This window comes from Myotis lucifugus, unplaced genomic scaffold, assembly GCF_000147115.1.
Source record: "Myotis lucifugus unplaced genomic scaffold, Myoluc2.0 scaffold_3, whole genome shotgun sequence".
Taxonomy (NCBI): Eukaryota; Metazoa; Chordata; class Mammalia; order Chiroptera; family Vespertilionidae; genus Myotis; species Myotis lucifugus.
This window is the reverse complement of record NW_005871051.1, coordinates 24,686,857-24,709,130: the sequence shown is the minus strand read 5'-3', so window position 1 is coordinate 24,709,130 and position 22,274 is coordinate 24,686,857. Positions and strand designations below refer to the sequence as shown.

Here is a 22,274-nt window from a genome sequence, read left to right as displayed (position 1 = left end):
TAATGACTCACACACATGACCCAAGCACAAATCCTCTCAGCTCATGATGTGGATTTCTGATTTTGTTTTCCAATAATGAAAGGGGGGAAAATGTGGAATCATCAGCCTTAGAAATTCAAGAGATGGGTCTGCTCCCAAAATGTAAGGACTACTAAATGTTAAATATATTTTTTTCTTTGTGGAGCAATATAAATAATAGAACATGAACTCCACTAACTAACCTTTAACCATGTCACCTTGGGCAAGTGCCTTCATCTCTCTACTTCAGTTTACATGCCTATAAATGGGAATATAATAATTTCATAAGAGGATTCTTAAGTGCCTACAACTCAATAAATGTTTGCTTTATGGTTGTTATTGTTGTTTGGGTTGGGGTATAGGGTTGCCTTAATTCCAGGAGATTATTTTCCCAAATGAATAGTATGAGAATTTTATTAAAAAGGAACTTCCTAGGATTTGAAAGAGGAGAAATTAGTCATATTTAGATCACATTTTCTAATCTAGGATTTGTTATCATGAAATTTGATGTGTCAAAATAGCTAAACACAGAACTCAATTCCCTCTGAATTCTATTTGGAGGTGGGGAGGTGTCATGTCCTGGAGATATTTTTAGGCTACTCTCTGGGGGACATTTTCATAATTCTTACTAAAAACTTCATAAAATCTCAACATACTGAAATAAAAATCACTTCCTTTTTTATTTTATAAAAGAGTAACTAACCACTTCTTAATATATTATGGAAGTCATGTCCAAATATAAATACTTATATTTTAGGCCACCACATCTGTCCAGATACCTGAATTATCCTTTGATTATAAAGAGTTTAAATAATGTGAGGTATTCCAGTTCTTGATTTCTGGAAAAAAATATTATTCTATTATTGGGCAGCAATGTGTGCTTAACTCAGCCACCCTATCTGAGATCATTAAAGAATAGTATCTAACTTTTTGATAGTTTGGGACCACAGTATAAACACTAAACTAAGATTCTGAAGATCACCAACATCATCTGACTTTTTTAGAAACATATTTTATGTTGTGCATTCATTTATATTTGTTTCAAGAAAAATAGTATTCATCCAACAAATAGTTGATACCCATTAATATGCACTATCCTTGGGGCTTCAAATGCAGGAGAATATAGAGATTTGGTGCCTGTGCCCATCAGTCTTACACAGCAGTGGGAGAGACAAACAACATACATGAAAAATCTCTTTATAAAGTAAATTATTGTAGAGTGTGACAAGACAAAAATAAAGAGTAGTGTGATAGAGAATAACTAATTGGTCAAAGTGGCTGCTGGCATTTGAGATGAGACCTAAAAGGTAGATAAGGGGCGAGCCATATGAAGTGAGACTTGAATTTCAAGTTAGCTTGAAAACTTCTCCCACTATGAATCAATTATAAATTCTGGATTAATATAATAAACATCCTTTTAAATACAAGACTGAACTTAACATTATTATCAATAACTAGTAGCCCGGTACACAAAAATTTGTGCACTCGGGGGTGAGGGTGAGGGGTGGGGCCAGACCCCTCAGCCCGACCTGCACCCTCTGTCATGTTCCGGGACCCCGGCCACTCCTGGCCTAGGCACAGGCCTACAGGCTTGGGCGGCCTGGCTCCCGAGGCCCCATTTTATCAAGAGAACAAAGTCGGCATTAGTTACAGCCCTCACAGAACCCAGTACACTGCATCTGTGCATACAACTGCCTCGTTCATGTGCCTGCTTCACCCTACTGAATTACTAACATCTTGAGGACATAGCTCTGTCTTATCCTGCTTCAACTTCAGTGCCTGGCCTGGTGCCATGGACCTGAGAGGGTTTGCTGAGTGAGTGAATGAGTGAGTGAATGAGTGAATGAATGAGCAAGTAAGTGAATGAGCAAGTAAGTGAATGAGCAAGCAGCTACCAGCGGGGATAGTTTGCACTCTGCTCTGGGCTGCCTGACGCAAACCCCGGGAAGTTCCCACCCTACTCCCAGCAGCCCCACTCCCCTCTGCCAGCTGCATAGTTCGGGCAGGGCAAAGGCGGCCTGGGTGTGCGTTTTGGCAGATCGGTGCATTAGCACCTGCCAGCCAGGGATCCCCCCGGAGGGCCATTTGTGGGCGTGGCCAGTGGCTGATCTCTGCAGTCCCGCCACCAGGCCTGGGTCTGTTCCCATACGGGCCGCCTGCTGCCCGGGTCGCAAATAGCAGGCCTGGATGGAAGTGGGGCAGGTGGGATGGCACTGTCCCGCCCTGCCTGCAGTATGCAAATTAGCCGCCATCTTTGTTGGCGGTTAACGGCCATCTTGGTTGGCAGTTAATTTGCATATCGCCCTGATTAGCCAATGGAAAGCGTGTTGGAGGTACGGTTAATTACCATGTTTGTCTATTATTAGATAGGATTGTCATCATCACCATCATCTCAGGGGCAGAAAATGACAGGATCTGGAAACAAAAGTGCCGAGTTAAAGCTGATTCTGCACCTGCTCCTGAAGCATTTGTCAGTTTCAGTAATATATGAGTTTATTTTCTAAAGGCTAAAGGGAAGTGGGAAATTACACTGTGGTTCCAGCAAATGGTAAATGGTTAAGACTTAGAATTAACACCAACCTTCATATTTTGAAGTTATCTCCAATGTAAATTTAGGAAAAAGAATCACCCACAAGCAAAGGGAGCTGATAAAAAAAAAAAGCTATATTTCAGGATTAGGGCTCTGGGTAGAGGGGAAAAAAATCCCCTAAGAATTTATAACTACAGCCTGTCCTAATGCATGTTTAGAGGTCTAATTTGTAGCATGTAGGCGGTCCAGGGAACCCCAAAACTGGTAACTTACCTGAAAGCAATCTCAGGTTAATAGCACTACATATAAAACCTTAGGAAAGCAAACATAAATCTCTGGAGATTGAAGCCTAAGTTTCAAAGGATTCCAGCAGAGAAAGCCCCATCAAATATTGGGGTGGGTAATTTTCCCAGCATGGTCCACCTACTACTTGCATTAGAATCACCAGGGGTGGTTGTTTATAATACAGCTTTCTGGGCCTCTCTGCAAAAACACTGAATCATAACTCAGGGGAGGATGCTCTGGGTATCTCGTTTCAAATACCACTGCCCCTAAATAATTCTTATATGTGCACACCATGGTGCTTACAGGCGTTTCTGAAATGAATGGAGGGAGTTCAAAGAAAGAGATCAAATTAAGAAGTGGGAAAAGCTGATGGGGAGTTATCCTGAAAAGACAAAATGGGACCTAGGGCACCAGCAGAAGTAGAAGTATTGACCTAAAAGAAAGACCACACCTGTGTGCAAGAACATCCTGCTCAGTATGGCAGAGATTCATGCTCAACAGCAGCCAGCGCGAGGTCCTGTGAAAAGTTCAGTCTGTGCTCCCACTCTTTTTTCCCCCCACTCTTGGTAATAATATTCTACCATCTATACAGTGACAGCCTTGATGCCAGCGATGTACCAGAGGCTGAAGTCCCGACAGAAGGCAGACCCCCGGATGAGGTTCCCAACCCTCCCGTCAGCAGTGGGGAGAGCACAGACAGCTGGTCTCAGCTTGCCAACGAGGAGGACAACCCAGACGACACAAGTAGCTTTCTGCAGTTCAGTGAGCGATCCATGAGGTACCTGCTCTTCACTTGACTTCCCGGGGAAACAGGTCTCCACACATATTTCAGAAATGCATTTTAAATGGTTCTCTGCAAAGGGTCCCAGTAGAGTGTGCAAAAAACAGAAAGCTCCCACTGGGTCAGGTTGCCTGCCTATCATGATTTGTGCTGAGGGTTATCTTAATATGCAATTATGGCTTCAATTACCTTGGCCAAGGTTAAGAATAAGCTGCAAGCCCCAGCTAATGTATTCGGTGATGACAACTGTGAATTTCTTAATAAGAGCTGCTATTACACCTGGTATGTTTGATACTTTCTTTCTGGTTCATTTGTATTTCAGATGCAACCCAGGCTGGGTTTACATGAGGCAAGTGTTTCCACACTGTTGTGTTGTTTGGCCTGACTGTTCCTCTGCTTTCTCTGTCCTGCCCTCTATTGTTGCTCTGGAAAAACTAGAGAGGATCTAATAAGAGGTCGGATCTGATTAGATCCCAGCCAGTCAGCAGAGATAAACTAAAAACTATCCCTCTATGAGATAAAAAAAAAAACAAATGAAAAGAATCTCTATGTTTCAGCCTGAAGTCTTGTTTGATACTGGAGACTCTCCAGAGTCCAGTTGATATGGGGATTCAGATACATCTGGGTGTCTTGATCCTTGAAAGTTTTATTTCTGGTAGTTCAGTCTGCCAGTCTTGGGAAAATTTCTGGATGTTGAGGAATTTGTCCAAAATTCAAAAAACAAGGTAGAGATAAAAAAAAAAAGAGAGAGAGAGAGAATTTGATCTTTGGAAGTAGCAGACATTGATAGGATTAATTACTTTCAGTGTAAGATCCGAGTCATCAGATTTCAATCAGTGAATATATTCAGTACCCCAGGCAAAAACCAAGACAGGAATTTGAAATAGAGGGAGTGTAGTTGGTTACTCATGGTGCTCCCCAGGGAAGTCTGTCCCTTTGCAACACACCAGCTCTCACCCTTGGGAATCCTTACTTGGAAGAGATGTCATTGGACAATAGAAAAGGTGTGAGGAAACTTAGTGGGTTTGGTAAAATTGGATTCATTCCCCTTTGAAAGTACAGACAGAACCTAAAAATTAGCTCAACTCTACTGTTTCAGTAAATAAGTTTCAGGTTAGTAACTTGACCATATGTTGATTGTGCAACCTATGACAATGATGCAATACATGATCCCTCCTCCATGATTCATAAGGTAGCAGATGTTGCTGTTTCTCAAAGATTTTAAGATAAATGAGCTATAAAACTTGGCATTCCTCAACTTTGTACGTGTGCATTCTGCAGTTCCCCAAAATAAAATAAAAAATGAGCCAAGTGCACATCCTGTGGAATGCCCCTCAGAAAAGTCCCCTGAATATGTGCCCACTGTCAAAAGCAGGCAGCTCAGCATTCCAGTAACTCCCCCAAACTGCATTCTCAGAAGCATATTAGTCTCTATGGGTCTTTTGCTAATAGATAAACATCTCCACTATAACTAGAATGAGGAAGAAAAAAGTCATGCTGATTGTCACCTACTATGATCTACCCCATGCAACACCACTGCAGAAATTAGAAAACATCGATGGTGGTTGGCTTGAGCCAAAAATGTCTTTAGTTATGTGTCCCCTAATTTGGTCAGAAATAAATATCAATTTAGGAGTCCTGGAGACACGAAGCAATATTCTCCTGAGCACTAAAGGGAGGACCCGTGAGAACGGTAGATGATCGGTGTCAGAGGTGTGGCCAGGTGGTGGAGACAGGCATTAATATGTAAACTTTTGCTTTGTCAGCAATGGCAACAGTAGTGCCACTAGCAGTCTTGGCATTATGGACCTGGACATTTATCAGGAAAGCATGCCATCTTCTCCCATGATTAAGTAAGTAGCCATGGAGGTGCAATGATTGTGAGACCGCCACTCCAATTCCATCTGGCAATCCATTGTGATCATTCAGGTCGTGCCCAACCACCGACTTCATGATGTCTGTACTGCCGTGGTTCCCAGGCATGTGTGGTTCCATGTCACTGGAGCAAGAACTCAAGCCTAGAATAGCCCTAGCCTACCATCACCTCCTTTCTAGATTTCAAATCTGTCCTCTATAATATAATCATTTCAAATAAAGCTCATCCATACAGTCAGAAGTATATGTCACTGTACCTAACTGGACACCAAGAAGCAAAAATTCCATTTAAATTGTACCATGCCAACCAACATGTGATGCCAACCAAGTGTGATGGCTTTTCCTTGACTTGTAGACCCCAGGGATTGTCAGTACTAAAGGTTTTGCCTAACACCAAATGGTGCCATGATGAAGATGTGTCATTCCCACACAGTAACTCTGCCCCCTACACCATAGGACCTTCTGAAAGAGCAAGGAGGAAAAGCACTAAGAGAATATAAGGAGAGCAACATGAAGTCAGAACTACATCCTGAATTGTGATGCTTCTGGAAAATTAAATGAGTTACAATCTATTTTTATCATGATGACTTAGCTTGTTATTTGAATATTTCTGAAATTTCCAAAAAATGTAAATAAAGTATAGGAAAAAAATTGCTCTCTCATCTGAGGTATTTTATCAACTACTCCGTATAGCTAAATCATTTTTGCTTTACGATCTAATCAAGTATCCTGCCTGAGGGAGTACTCCTTAGTGACTGAAAGTGCCATTCATGCTCTCTTGTTCCCCAAGGCCATGATTCATGAGATGAACATACATATTATCTTGGGTTTGTTTTCTAAAGGGAGAACCAAAAACCAAAACAAATAAAAGGACAAATTTCTTTTCCTTTTTCAGGAAATATTTGTTTAGCTATCTTTCTCTGTGGTATGAGCCTACAATCCCACAGACTGTATAAATTCAGGGAAAACCAAGACCACCACCGCCCATAGCATCATTCAGCTCTGTAAGAGCAGAAACTGTACCTACCATCTGTCATTTCACTTAATGTCACTCACATAGAAATCTAGCAGAAATCTAGACCCTGAGGAAACTGACCATCCTATGTAATTATTAGGTGTGAATGTAAAAACAACAAGGATCTCTCAACTTTAGGAATAAAATGAAATTTATCAGCCAGATCTTAGCAATAACATAAAATGTAAGAGGGAATCTTCTCTCATAAAAAGAAAACATATTTAAGACAGGAAAAAAAATGTAGGACAATCATGGGCTTCCCAAAAATGGTTAATTCCTTTTAACTATTGGGCCATATGTTCTCATTTTGGAAGCACTGTATTCAGGGCTCCCTAATAAGTACTCACTATACAAAAACACCTCAAATATTTAATATGTCTATAATGAAATACTCACTTCAGTCATGAATCTTTAATTCTAAATCACCTCCAGCTTACTACACTCTCCTGATAAAAAGGAAAAGTGTCAACTAATTGAGATATTTTATACAATTTAAGTTCTACAGCTCATTGATTATTTTTTCCCTTATTTTGGATTAAAAAACTATAGTCATGTAAAAAAAAATATTTTCCTAGACTAAAATGCAAATTTATGTTGGTATCATAATGTAGAAAAAAATCATTGTATCAAGATAGAGGCATGTGATGCTTTAAATGACAGGTAAAATACAGAAGACCTAAATCCTTCTATCAGATCTAGTTAACATCATCTCTCCTGGACTGTTCGAGCCTCTGAAGGTTAATGGAGGATGCCTCTCTCAGAGTCTCCCAGACTAATTTTCCCCACTAGAACCATGCAGTTTCTCTGGCCTTTTCGTTTTTTAGGGGCAGGGTATTTACTGAAGACTCAATAGTCCTACATAATAGACACAATTAGTACTTTTCTAGTATCACTTCAGTCTATGAAAATGATAAACACAGAATAAAACTTCAGAAGCTTTTAGATCAGTAAAACCCATCGCCTCATCTTCCATGCACAGCTTACTCTTCCTAACCATTGCCAATCATATACTGTTGTTTTCTTCCAAAGTGAATTAATAGAAGAAAAGGAGATTCTTAAAGGACAGTCAGAAAGCAGAGAGGGTAAGCCGTGCTCCCATAATTTTGACACACAATTGGCCCGCGATCTCCCTGTGGAAAGTGAAATAAGGCCGTGTGGTTGTCTGTGTTAGAATGTGCCTCGGGAGCACCTGTGGGAGCCGCCAGCCGCCAGGGGAGCATGCTGGTGATCAACTTCGACCTGGAGCCAGAGTGTCCTGACGCGGAGCTTCGCGCCACTCTGCAGTGGATCGCTGCCTCCGAGCTCGGGATCCCGACCATCTACTTTAAGAAATCTCAGGAAAACCGAATTGAGAAGGTACCCTGTTCTGTGTGTGGATATCAATGAAGCTTAGTCCCTATTTGTGTGAATTTGACTTTTTTTAGATAAATTAATTTAGCTAACATATCTCCCTTATGGTATTTCCAACTTTACCCTCCAGCCTTGTGAAAATGATATTGACTGATTTCTGAAAAACAGAAAAACCCTTAAAGCAGCGGTTCTCAACCTGTGGGTCGCGACCCCTTTGGGGGTCGAACGACCCTTTCACAGGGGTCGCCTAAGACCATCGGAGAACACATATATAATTACATATTGTTTTTGTGATTAATCACTTTGCTTTAATTATGTTCAATTTGTAACAATGGAATTGGGGGTCACCACAACATGAGGAACTGTATTAAAGGGTCGCGGCATTAGGAAGGTTGAGAACCACTGCCTTAAAGTTTCAGTTTTGAAGAAGTACACAGCAAAGGAAGGGAAAACAAGGAAGAATTAGATACTGCCTTAGTCAGCTTGGGCTGCTTTAAAATACCATAGACTGAGTGGCTTAGATAAGAGACTTTTATTTCTCACAGTTTGGGGGCTGGGAAGTCCAAGTTCAAGGTACCAGCAGATTCAGTTGCTGGGGAGGACCCTCTTCCTAGCTATGTCCTCCCACAGCAGAGAGAGAAGGCTCTGGCTTCTCTTCCTCATCTTATAAGGGCATGAATCCTACCATGGGTGTCCCATCCTCCTAAGACCTTATCTAAACCTATTTATGTCCCTAAGGCCCCACCTCCCAATACACTCACACTGGGGGGTTAAGGTTTCAATATATGAATACCTTTAGTCCATAATAGATAATGTCTCTTGGCTTATAAATATAAGAAATGTTCTTGAACTGAATCCTTTAGTCATGGTTCTCAAACTCAGTGTGTGCTAGAAGCACCTGGGGAGCTTGTAGAGTTCCCCATGCTCTGTGCAGTGAAATCAGAATCTCCTCTTGGGATGAAACCCAGGCATTGGGGTTTTCCAAAGGTCCCTGATGGTCCCTGAGGGTGCAGTGAAGGCTGAGAACCACAGCTGTACAGGCCATAATTGCAGGAGCAAGGTGAAGACCAGCTCACTTGTGCTTAATGTAATGGAATTCTGACTTAGAGCCAAAGAAGGTAGCTGCTTTCAGAAGTCTATGTTGAATGTTTCCAAAGAAGCAACCTGACACAGTTTGCAACAGCTCCCATAGATTCCACCATATGATTTGGTAAACATTCTAATTTAGTAAATGCACCTGAGAATATAAAAACCACCTGCCATGTGATACTTTTCTTCAAATGCGTCTACCAATGACATACCATCACAGGATGTAAATTCTTCTAGTTTCCTAAGACAACACATTTGCTCAAGAAATGCCAGCTATGGCATAAATGAAGGGGATCTAATTATTAATGATTCTGAAATGGCAGGAAAAGAACAATTTTGACTTTTATTTTTTCAATTAATTGGAAAGAAAAGCCCAGATCCTTGATCTATGAAAACTGATTATGAAGTTACCAAGGCAATAACATTGACAGGCACAATAAAATATCTAGGACCAGCTGCTACTTTTAAAAGCCTATGGTAATGAGCTGGAAATGTCCTTTTCTGGCTTCTTCACCGAAACAGTTTCATTTTTAGCTAGAAGCTTTGTAAGTGAAGGAAGAAAAGAAAGTGTAAGGCCTTCCTGCTCATCAGCCCTGCAGATGTCTCAAGGTCTTGATGTCTGGGATTAAGTCATCACTGCCTCCCAGCAGGATATATTTAGTGGGACCAGATCCTTTTTGAAAGCTGTATTATTGCAATATTGACCTAGATTTAGAAATCATGAGACAGATTCTAGCCTGTGACGATTCTACACATTACTGGCACAGTGGCCTTGCTAGTGGAGCATTTTGACAACGTTGGGTCAGTCAGCATCATCCTGTAGTCATCACCACATGGAGAAACCCTCCTTTAGCAGGTCCCAAATATATGGCAAGAAGCTGGCATTTGGCTTCTAGAAAGGTCTGTGGCAGAGAGCCTTCTGGGAAAAGTTTAACAGTGAAGAGAGGTCCTGGGTATCCACCCCCACAATGCTAGCTCTTGGTCGCTGGTCCATAGGAGGCATGCACCATGACCAGCTTTTATTTTGCTCCTTGCCCACTACTTTTGCCTCAGTCTAGGCTCTCTTCAGCCTTTGCCTAGATCCATGGCCACCAATCATTTTTTATGTGTTTCCTATCAATATAAAACTATTGAGTAAGTAGCCCCAAGATATGCATGTTTATTTTTAATTATATCTGTGCAAATATATCACATAGAACTCAAAAATAAATACTTAGACAAGGTTTGCCTGTAATGATTCTGAATGTCACTCCATATTCCAAATAGTCTTCTTGATCATTTTGAAAGTGTTTGACTTCATTTGAACACTCATACCTCCTGTCAATCAGCAAATATTTACTGAGTATCTATTAAGTACAGACACAAGATATTAAAAGATGGCTAAGATGCTATTCTTCCCTGAGGGATTTCTATCTATAACATAGTTGCCATTGGCCTCCCATCTGTCTCCCTTTTTATATTATCCTGAAACTCTTTGAGATAATGTTTATGTTTCCATGCATTGAAAGTTAAGTATTTCATTTTCTAGCCTAGAAAATTGCTTTATTCTGATTAAGCCAACACAAGGCAAGTGAGCACAATAAAGCACTGATTTCTATAACTGTGCAAATAGTTGGTGCCATCGCAGCTGCAAGAAGAAACATAATTTAATAGGAACTCTTTAGAAGATGACTTCTCAGTAATTGAAATGAATTAACAAATTCAAGCTGGAGAGAAGGAAAAAGACAGATAGAAATTAGCATTTCAGTTTCTGGTTGGTCTTAAAAATCTGAGCAAACACAAAGAGAGCTGAGCAAAAAATCCTAGAAGGAAATGTTGAAGAAATAGTAACTAAACCACAATCCTCATCTTTTTATTTTTATTGACTTTATTAGGGTGACCGGTTAATAATACCATATAGGTTTCAGGTGTACAATTCTATTATTCATCATTTGTATATGGTATTGTGTGTTTGACACCCAAAGTCAAGTATCTTTCATTCACAATCTATCCCCACCCCTCCTTACCCTCTTCTACCTCCACCCCTTTCTCTCTGGCAATCACTATACTGTTGTCTGTGTCTATGAGTTTGGTTTTTGTTTTGCTTTTTGTTTGTTTGTTTTTTGCTTAATCCTTTCTCTTTTTTCCCCCAACTCCTCCACCCCTCCCTTCTGACAGCTGTCAATATGTTCTCTGTATCTATAAGTCTGTTTCTATTTTGTTTGTTAGTAGATTACACATATAAGTGAAATCATATGGCATTGTCTTTCTCTGACTGGCTTACTTCACCTAGCATAATGCTCTCCAGGTCTATCCATGCTGTTGCAAAGGGTAAGATTTCCTTCTTTTTTATGACCCAGTAGTATTCCATTGTGTAAATGCACCACAGCTTTTTTATTCACTCATCTACTGATGGGCTCTTGGACTGTTTCCAGATCTTAGGTATTATAAATAAAGCTGCAATGAGCATAGGGGTGCATATATTCTTTCATCTTCTTAATAGGTCATTTTTCTTCATAAAACCCAAGCCAGTCCTTTCTCCAAGTACTCCAAATAAATATCAATGCCGTATTCTCCTACCACCAAAATGGAGCAGGTGCTGGAGTAGAAACCGCACTGGGCTGGCGTGCTAGAAAACCATGCATTGTGCTACCAACTTTTCATCTCTCAGGCTCTCGGTTTTTTCATTTGTCAATGCCTACTTCATAGGGTTGTTGACAGAATTGAATGAGATTACTTACGTAAAAGTACTTCCTAGAGCAGTGATGGCGAACCTTTTGAGCTCGGCGTGTCAGCATTTTGAAAAACCCTAACTTAACTCTGGTGCCGTGTCACATATAGAAATTTTTTTATATTTGAAACCATAGTAAGACAAAGACTTATATTTTTGATATTTATTTTATATATTTAAATGCCATTTAACAAAGAAATATCAACCAAAAAATGAGTTCGCGTGTCACCTCTGACATGCGTGTCATAGGTTCGCCATCACTGTCCTAGAGGTTTGGGCTTTTAATAATTGTTAATTTTTTTTTTACAAAAGTATCTTACTAAGGAGTTTGGAAAGTCTTCAGGTTGGGCTCCATCCCAAAGTATCATGAAGGCAATGATCTATAACCACTTCCCCATCTTTCAACACTTCAGCTCACAATTTATCTGCACTCGAAAGCTTTCTAAAAATTGTGGTTAATTGAAGCTAGAAGCAATAATCAGGTGATAGATCTAGGATGTTTCCTCAAGCTTTCCTTTTCCTGCTTCAATGAAAAGCCAACCTCTCTTGCTTCATGTTTGATGATGGCAGAGGGGAATTTCAAAGATGGAATGAAGAACCAGTAGAAGACACAATGCAAAAATTTAGCACTTGATTTACTGAGCCTAAATGTATACATCCAATGAGAGATTATCTGTGACACAAATAGAAAGAATTGGGGAACTTACTATACAGTCCTGTCAGAGAAAGTCTATTCCAGAGAAAAGCAGACAAGAGGAAACCATTTAAATGTTTAAAAGACAGACTCTTGAAAGATTTCCATCTAGTCTCTCTCAATCAATGAATGGCAACTGCTGTGAGGAAAATTCCAGTTCAGTTGAAAGAACACTCCAATGAACAGAACTGTCTAGAATGAAAATTGACTGTTCTGGAAAATAGAATCATGGCACCAGAGATATTCAAAAGCAGCCTGGAGAACTGTTGGCTTTGGAGAAGTGGTTGAATGAGGTGGACTTTGAGGATCCGCTGTGCGTTGTGAGTTCTAATTCAATGCTTTACTCTAGTTTCTAGATGTCGTGCGGCTGGTTCACCAGAAGTCCTGGAAAGTGGGGGACATCTTCCATGCCGTTGTTCAGTACTGCAGAATGCGCGAGGAGCAGAAAGATGGGGCCCCGAGTCTCTTTGACTGGCTGTTGGGACTAGGATAAGGCAGCTAGGCCCTGTACAGTACTCCTTTTCTTTATTTCACTTTAGAATATAGTGATTTGTTCTAAATGCTCTAAACTTTCTCAAACATTGCATCCCATTAGCAGAGCTATAAAAAAAATCTGCTGTTCAAGGCTACTGCCCATGGAGTAAATCAGAGGAAAAGCAAAATATAGATCTGTACAAGTCAATACAACCTGTGGGTGAGTTCAAAAGAGTTTTATTAGAGTGGCTGGAAAACTGAAAGTTTACAAGGACTGAAATTAAAAGCTTATAGCCCTAGCCAGTTTGGCTCAGTGGATAGAGCTTGGGCCCTCAGACTGAAGGGTCCCAGGTTCGATTCTGGTTGAGGGCACATACCTGGGTTGCAGGCTCAATCCCAGTTGGGAGCATGCAGGAGGCGACCAATCAATGTTACTCTCTTTCTGTCTCTCCCCCTCCCTTCCACTCTCTCTAAGAATCAATGGAAAAATATTCTCGGGTGAGGATTAACAAAAAGAAAAAATTTTAAAAAAAAGAAGCTTATAACTAGCCCCAATCTCTAAGAAAGCTGCTGTTGCATATTTTTATAATATAAAATAAAATGTGTAATGTTACCTATTATGCAGATCAACTGGAAAGAAAGTCACTTGTCAAAATAATTTTGTAAACTATGTGGTATCCTTTATGTTACTTTTCTGAGCAGATTACAGGGGTGTCAGCCCAGGTGAACACAAAATATGACTGGAAAATTTTCAGAACTTATAAAAAATTTCCATTTTCAGACTAATATCAGTGGGTGTTAACAGAAATATAAGAGTATCATCACTGTTTTCTACTGAGGTGATTTTATTTATTTACTGCAACCCACTGATAACTATTCCACACTTCCTCAACAATACCTGGATTCCTAACTAATCAGAAAACTCTTGGTGTTCAGCTGAGGTCAAAGATTGTCTTGTTGCCATCTCTATATTAGGTGGTTAACATGGTTACGGAATTCTTACCCTAAGGGCAAGCTTTCCCCCCCAAAGGAAAGTCTTTTGAGATAAAATCTGCTTGTGTGTTAAATTATATAAAATATAAACTTTCATTTTATTATTACTTTAAGTTGTGAAGAGATTATCTTAAATAATATATTGGATTATCTTAGAGAGCCATAAACTCTGAAGAGATTGTTGTCTTAAGTCACATATATTGATACTTGAGCTCAGTGGTTTCATTATAAATGTGCTGGTCCCCCTATGGCCGACCTGCTACTCAGATGGCATTCATACTGACAGAGGCAGGATTTGACAAAACCAGTAAGGACCATACACTCTTCTGGATCCAAAGATATTATTGTTTAATTTGGGGAAAAGAAAACCTTATTATATTTAAGTATTTTAATAACAGAGATTTAGTCTTTGGAATATGAGAGCAGCTAACTTCTCCTTAATAAGTCTCCTTTCCTTTCAACTAAATGAGCTACACTGGTTTTTATTTTCTTGATCAAAGAAGGTGTTTATTAAAGATTTCCTGAAATACTATGCTTTTACACTATTTTTAGAGATGGTGAAGTAATTTTAAATGGGAACAAGGCCCCACACCAGGAAAGGCCCCAGTAATACTGGCCTGATGTGTCATCCACGTGTTGAGATGTCAAGAAAGTTTCATTGTAAGCCACACTTCCCTTCCAACCATCCACACCACAAATCCATCCCACTACTTGTTAGGCATTTATTGTATAAGTAGTCCAAATCTAGGTTATTCATGGAATTTGACACATTAATCAAATGTCAAATTTTAAAATTTATTCATCATCTCAAGCTGCAAATTCTCTGTGCTATTAAATGAAAAAGGATCTATTTATTTTTAAAACAATCTCAGAATACCGTGTGTACTTTTGTTGTGCTCTCATGAATGTTTACGTATCCTACAAAGCACAAGTATTGGATTGTAACCATGTGATGAAGTTATATGTGTTGTACTGAATGTTGCAAACAAATCAATAAATTTTTGTTGTCAAATCTTTCATCCTTTTTTCTCCAAGACCTCCAAGGAAAAATAGCCACAGTGTAATTGGAGGAAGATAGATATATCCCTTAGATAGGTTTTGCTGACCCACTGTCAGGTTTTGAATAATTAAATGGTCTTTGATTAAATTTGTTAGGAACAGTCATATTCATGTAAATCAGCATTTCTCACCCTTGACACTATTGACATTTGGGGCTGGATGATTCTTTGTTGCAGAGCATTGTCCTGCACACTGTGGGGTGTTTAGCAGCACTCCTGGTTCCTACCCACTAGATGCCAGTTACCACTTCCCCAGTTATGACAACCAAACATGTCTCCCAGCATTGCCAAAGGTCCTCTGTGGAGCAAAATTGCCACTGGTTGAGGAACACTGGTGTAAGGGGCAGAGCCTGAGACTCTAGGAGGCGTTAGGGTAGAGGAGGAAGAGCCTGTAGCCCCTCATCTGGGGAGTCCAAGCAAGAACCTGAAAACCAGACATTGTCTCCCCCAGCCTCCCAAGGCCCATGGACTGTGACTTTACAATACATCAGAGGGACGGAAGAAAAAGGCATAAGACAAGGAATCTCCAGACCTGTGGATAAACCCACCTAGACTCAAAGTAAACAAGAGGTACTAGTAAACTCATCAGTCTTAGAGGTAAATGGATCAATGCTCTGAATTCAGGAAATAAATTATTATAATTTATGCCATAAGTCATTGAGGCTCCTGAGCACTTTATTCAATACTCAGAAGGTATGAATATGCTTACGTAAAGACAAATCCTTGTCAGTCAGAGAGCCATGTCAAATAAAAGCAAACTCTGGCCCTGACTGGTTTGGCTCAGTGGATAGAGCATCGGCCTGCGGACTCAAGGGTCCCAGGTTCGATTCCGGTCAAGGGCATGTACCTTGGTTGCAGGCACATCCCCAGTAGGGGGTGTGCAGGAGGCAGCTGATTGATGTTTCTCTCTCATCGATGTTTCTAACTCTCTATCCTCTCCCTTCCTCTCTGTAAAAAAGTCAATAAAATATATATTTTTTTAAAAGCAAACTCTGGACAGTGGCAAGGAGAGACTATTTTAAAGGATTATTACAAAAGGGGAAAAGGGACTGTTGCGATGGTGGTTGGGGCTTATTACAATGATGAGGATGCTCCACTGTGAGATATGCAAGTGTCTCAAAGGGGGTTATTTTATAGAGATGAGTAAAGACTAGGAAGAACCAGTGTGCAGAGTGGGATGGACAAGATGAACCATGGGAGGTGGCACAATGGGACAGCACAGGCTACTATCAGGAGGGGCTCCAGGAGAGGCCCTACGCTGCATCAGGCTGAGGATAAGTCACAGGTCAGGGGCCTGGAGAACGAAGCTGTAGGTATTACACTACCTGAACTATGCTGCAAGGCTATCATAATCAAAACAGCACGGTACTGGCATAAAAATACACATAGATCAATGGAACAGAATAGAGAGCCCAGAGATAAACCCATGCCTATATACAGTCAATTAATCTATAGCAAAGGAGGCAAAAATATAGAATGGGGTAAAGATAGTATATTCAACAAATTGTGCTGGGAAAACTGGACAGATACATGTAAAAAAGAAAAGAAACTAGACCACCTTCTTACACTATATACAAGAATAAATTCAAAATAGATTAAAAACAAAAAATGTATGGCTCCAAACCATAAAACTTCTAGAAGAAAACAGTGGCAGTAACTCTGAAATTGCTCTTAGTAATATTTTTTCTGATATATCTTAAGCAAGGAAAACAAAAGAAAAAATAAACAGATGGGACTACATCAAACTAAAAAGGTTTTGCACAGCAAAGGAAACCACAGACAAAATGAAAAAACAGACTGTTAAATGGAAGAAGATATTCACCAATGATACACCTGATAAGGGGTAAATATCCAAAATTTATTAATAACTCAAACATTTTAACACCAAAAAACAAACAATCCCATTAAAAAATGGGCAGAGGACCTGAAAAAGCATCTCTCCAAAGAGGGCATAGAGATGGCCAATACATAGATGAAAAGATGCTCAACGTCACTAATTGTCAGTAAATTGCAAATTAAAACCACAATGGCAACATTGGCAAGCACCTAGTAGGCAATGGTGAGAGCAGGGGTTGAAGAGTTAACTCTACTCCAAGAACAGAAGTGACAAGGAGTCAATACATCTTTAATATCTGAGTGTTTCCTCTTCCGTCCCCTGTCTCTTGGGCTATTTTCCCACCCTTGGCTAAGATTCCAGTACATTCCCTCATAAGCTTTCCTGAACTTTCTCCAACCCTTGCTGTCCCTGCAGGTTCATTTACTTGCCCTGCATGAGCACATGGTTTGGTAACACCAGACTCACTGTTGCCTAAGGCATGGAGTCTTGCCTTTTAGAATGACAAGGTCAAAGCTGCCATCATCAGAACTCTGACTCATGAATAAATAACATTTAACAATAAATAAACGTATTCCAGGATGAAAATGAATTTTTCTGACTAAGCAAGGAGGCTTTGGCAAGCCCTAAAGTTGGAAGTTATGACACCAGCTAATGAGCATCAGAAGTCCAAGCATGTCAGACTCTGAAGATTCTGGAAACAGAGGACAGCCTTGGGATGCTGCTGCCCAATGTTAGTTAGCCAACATTTTCCTAATGGTTCTCCCTCTGTGCTCCCTGTTCAGACCCATGTAGTTCATTTGAGTATGGGAAAACTTACGGTCCAGCATTTTTAGGAAAATGAAATTCAGAAGTGTGAGAGGACCTAATCAAGCTATCAGAGTATAATAATAATAACCACACACATATATAGTGCGCTATATATGTGCACAGACACTATTTTAAGGGCTTTATGTATATTAACGTATTTAATCTCCACAACAGCCCTGTGAAATAGGCATTATCATTACCAGTTTGTTATTGAAGAACCTGGAGCATGATGAAAATCAGTAACTTGCTTAAGGTCACAGAACTAGAAGCAGGCAGAGCAGGATTCATCCCAGTCACATTAACTCCGGAGCCTGCACTCTAAATGTCTGCTGCAAGGTTTTAAATCGGCATAAATTGGAGGCATGAGAGGTGAGGGCTGTCAAAGGATAGACAATGCAGAGGGCAAGAGAAGCGGAGTCACGAACCACAAATCACCCCTTGTCAGTTCAATCACATATTTTTTCAGCTACCATTCCTGTGCCCAAATAAGGAGAGAGAACAATGAACAAAACTCTGTGTTACTTACTTGACATTGACAGTGGAGTTGATGACTATTTAGAAGGTTGGCTTAACTGTTTGAGAGCACCTCCATGCAAGGAGATTATACTCCTAGGCCAAGCCCCTAAACTGCCTTCAGGTAAATACTTACTTTTAAGGCAAAGTGTACAGATGTCCTCAATCAGATGACCTGAATGAACGCAGGTTATGTTTACTTAAACTTTAAAATTTCAATAAAACTTTCTTCTTAAATTACAAATAAAAACTTGTTTGGCTTTTAAAATCACTCTTAAGATATTATATTAACTTTTTAAAGTCATATTATGTTAAACATTCTCAGCAACAAAGCTGTGCCATTTATGTGTTCAAAATAAAAGCTAAACAGCGAACTACAGAGCAGGATGGTTCAATGGATCACAGAGGGAGTGTGTGCCAGACACATTTCCAGCATAGAAAGAATGAACATCACAGACACGCTGGGAGATGAATTTTAAATTCTGTTTTTTACAGCTTGATTCCAGAAGTCAGCAAGAGGAAAATAAAAAAGATAAACAAGAGGGTGGTTTCAAAGTAACAAAGGCCGAGGTTGGCTCATGGTAGGAGTTAGAGGTATGCACCCCTAAGGCAGTGGTTCTCAACCTTCCTAATGCCGTGACCCTTTAATACAGTTCCTCATGTTGTGGTGACCCCCAATTTCATTGTTACAAATTGAACATAATTAAAGCATAGTGATTAATCACAAAAACAATATGTAATTATATGTGTGTTTTCCGATGGTTTTAGGCGACCCCTGTGAAAGGGTCGTTCGACCCCCAAAGGGGTCTCGACCCACAGGTTGAGAACCGCTGCTTTAAGGGGTAGTGTTTTTGAGAAAGGGTCGTTCCACCCCCAAAGGGTCGAAACCCACAGGTTGAGAACCGCTGCCCTAAGGCAACCAATGAGGGGAAGGGTAGGGAGGATGAAGTGACATAGCACACGGGCCTGTTGGTCAACAATTACATGCTGGAAGTGATACCCGTCCTTTCCCAGTCTGAGCCTGGGGGATTTCCCTGACTGTAAGTAGTGGGGAAGATCTTGGCATAGAGCAGCCCAAAGGAAATTGGCCAGCTACATGGGTCACTGCTAAGATGCAAATAGATGATTATCACATATGGTGCCCCGCCCCCCATGTAGTGAAGAGTTTTGGTGGTCTACTCAGCAGCATCCCTTCTCCCTCTCCTCCTTACCTGATTTTATGTGGGAATCACCCTCCTACACATAACCTATGTGATGCAGGAGAAACTGAATCCATCCCAGGGCCCAGGATGGATGCAAGCTGGACTAAGTTCATCAGAGCCCAGCCTTCCCTTATTAGAAGACTTATTGGTTCAGGGATGGACATGGAACTTAAATGGCCCAAACTGAAGGGAAAGGATTATATAGAGTCTGGAGAACTAACTCTCTCTCCCCCTCCCTCCTTCCCTCTGCATCTGGCAGCCAATGTGCAAGTGTAAATGGTTTATTAAACAATCTGAATTACATGAGGCAAACAAAAACACAATGCACTTTTACCTTTCTTTAACTACTTGGCCAACCGTGTTTTGTCAAATTTCTTTTTGCGACTCTATTGTGAATCTAGGACAGCTCTCACAGTTTCTGATCACTTTTATTACTTAGATCTCCAGGCAATCTAATCCAATTTATAGCCTGACTTTTATGTACAATATAAAGGTCTGTTTCCTTCCCCCAATCTCCAGCCAGGCTTTGGTCTGAGAGCTCAAACTGGGAAGAGGCACCGTGTCTGCTCTTTTTTTTCCTCCTCTAGCTTCTCTGCTTCTAAATCCATGAGTGTTAGGCTCTGGGGGAGGGAAGGAAAAGGGCAAATGTTTCTGTCTTTCTCTGGAAGTGCAGTAGCAATTCTTTGCACCAAACATCTGCTCTCCCGTGGTATACATGCATGAGTATTCTGGAGAGCCCAAAGGGTCACTCTTAACATTCCCCTGAAGTGGGAGGTGCAACTCCAACTTTACCTTTACTTCTTCTTCTTTCAGCCAATGAGCCCCCGCCCCATTTTCTACCCAATCTCTTCCTCTCTTCCCCCCACCCAATCTAAGTCTCTTGCTCTTGGTTCAAAATATCTAATAGGCAACCCACTTAGGTAGATACCAACAATAGCTCAAACACAGTCACCTATCACAGTGTCTGCAGTAAACTTGGACACTCTCATGCTGAACAGTGATAATCTTATTTGTACCGAAGCTGTCCCTCAATCCCCATCATCTCAGCTGGGTCTTCTCTTTGGAATTTTCCTCTCCACTCAGATAGACTTAAGTGGTTAGTGGGAAAATAATGACTTCAAGGTTCCATATAGTGGACAGCACCTTAAAGTGGACATATAAAGCCTAGGTCATATTTGGAAAAGCAGAAATGGAAGAAGTATAAGGAAGATAATTCTAAGCAAAAGGAAGAGTGTAGGTGAAGGGATAGGGTCTCATAGCCAAGACAATATAGGTACAAATGGGAGAAATTATTTTACAAGATGTGAAATACCTTGAATGTATAACTAAGATGTGGGGTCCATCCAAGCAATTCAGTGCTTTACACACATTTGTTTTGAAAGTAGGTTACTTATACTTTCTATTATTCTAGCATTCTGAATACTATAGGCAAACTATTGCTATATTTCCAGTTATATACAGTAGCTCAAAATATAATGTAGATTCTGTGATTCAAGCCATACTTTAACAAGTGAGAGCTTCTAATTATGTCTACTTTATTCATGACAGGAAAAGACAACAGCCAAAGGGGTGCTGGATTTGGGATAAGGGAATCTGGTCTTGAGTCTCCTTTGACACTGACTATCTGTGTATTTTTAGAAAAATCATTAACCTTTCTGACCCTCAGTTTATTGTCTATAAAATGAGCATCAATACACCTTCATTACAGGGTTGACGGTATTAATTTTGACAACAGTCGTAAACATGCTTTGTAAGCAGCAAGGTAGTAGCCAAGGTACAGTGTCAATGTGATTCCTGAATCCTTGACTCTGTTTTAGAAAGGTCATCCTAATTGATGCCAGCTTGATAAATGAGATATGAGTCTGCAGAGGCAGGGTTAAAACAGGCTGAAGTATTTATAAATCTAGTTTTCAGCTGGGCAAAGCATACTTTTGGCAGGTGATTCTCAGGGGAAGCTTTCAAGTGTCAAGTTCACGGACCCATGAACAGAACCGATAATTGAGGATAGTCAACTTTAGCTTAAAGTAGAATTGCTAAAATCCAGGAGAACATAAAAAAAAGATTTTAATAAAACTTTTATGTAATACCTCTGTATTCTCTATATTTTCCCAGTCTCATAGCTCCATTAGAATACAGGTTTCTGCTTTATTTTGAAAGAGCATCAATAGTAAAACAATTATGTAGTCACCTTTCAGTGCAACATAATTATAGTCTGCTTCCTGTGGTTCTGGTGGTCACAGGTTATAGATATTATTTACTCCAGCCATAACAGTTCCTGGCATTTCCCCACAAATGATCTTGAAGAACCTTACACAATCTGTTTTCTCTGCCCCAAATATATATTTCTTATCATGGGCACTTGATAAAGCCTCTTCTAGTATCTACTTGTCCCATCCCCATGACTCCCAACGTCCATCCTTGTATCTACTTATTTACAGGGAAACTTACACCTTTCCAGCCTCCAAGGATCAGCACACATCCTAGGTTCAACCAATCACCAGTTTCTATTTCATTGGCAACAGTGGTGATTTGGGGGTGGGGGGTTGGGAGGGTGGCATATGACTGAGCCTAGAGAGTTAAGAAAGGATTGATTGACTATTGTGTTCTCACTTAGGATGAAAGGGCTTATTTGTTTATTTTTATTTTCCGTTTTCTATCTTGTTCACTAAGTATTTGTGGTATCACACATGGTTCTATTGAATTGAGGTTTCCTGAAACTAAAATGTATTTCTTCCTAAATATTGGAAAAATCATTCTGACAATCTTTTTGAACAGTTTAATTCATTTTGGAGCTAAGTAGTCGAGAAATTGATTAAACATCTCTCCAAAAATTATCTAGCTATCTTTCTGGAGAATAAAATGCACTTAAGCCTGGCATCTCTCCTCTACAACCTGATAGCCCTATAATAAAGCATGAAAATAATACCAAACCAACTTAAGTCATCACAGTAATTCATGCCTTTAAGAGCTGCCCTTAGCTTATAGACAGCTTTATGGTTTTGATAAGGTAGATTTTTAAAGAATGGCCATAGGTTATTTAACA

At 40.1% G+C, this 22,274-nt stretch overlaps 1 protein-coding gene across 1 annotated transcript in view; it reads left to right on the top strand.

The window, feature by feature from the left end:
* Nucleotides 1-12,889, top strand: part of SPHKAP (SPHK1 interactor, AKAP domain containing) — a 97,824-nt gene extending 84,935 nt beyond the window's left edge. Inside the window, exons 8-12 of the mRNA XM_023759486.1 lie at nucleotides 3,426-3,611; nucleotides 5,381-5,467; nucleotides 7,534-7,586; nucleotides 7,676-7,860; nucleotides 12,697-12,889. Coding sequence (XP_023615254.1) covers nucleotides 3,426-3,611; nucleotides 5,381-5,467; nucleotides 7,534-7,586; nucleotides 7,676-7,860; nucleotides 12,697-12,840 — 655 coding nt within the window. The 3' untranslated portion in view covers nucleotides 12,841-12,889. The remainder of the gene's footprint in view (nucleotides 1-3,425; nucleotides 3,612-5,380; nucleotides 5,468-7,533; nucleotides 7,587-7,675; nucleotides 7,861-12,696) is intronic.
* The last annotated feature ends 9,385 nt before the right edge of the window (nucleotides 12,890-22,274 follow it).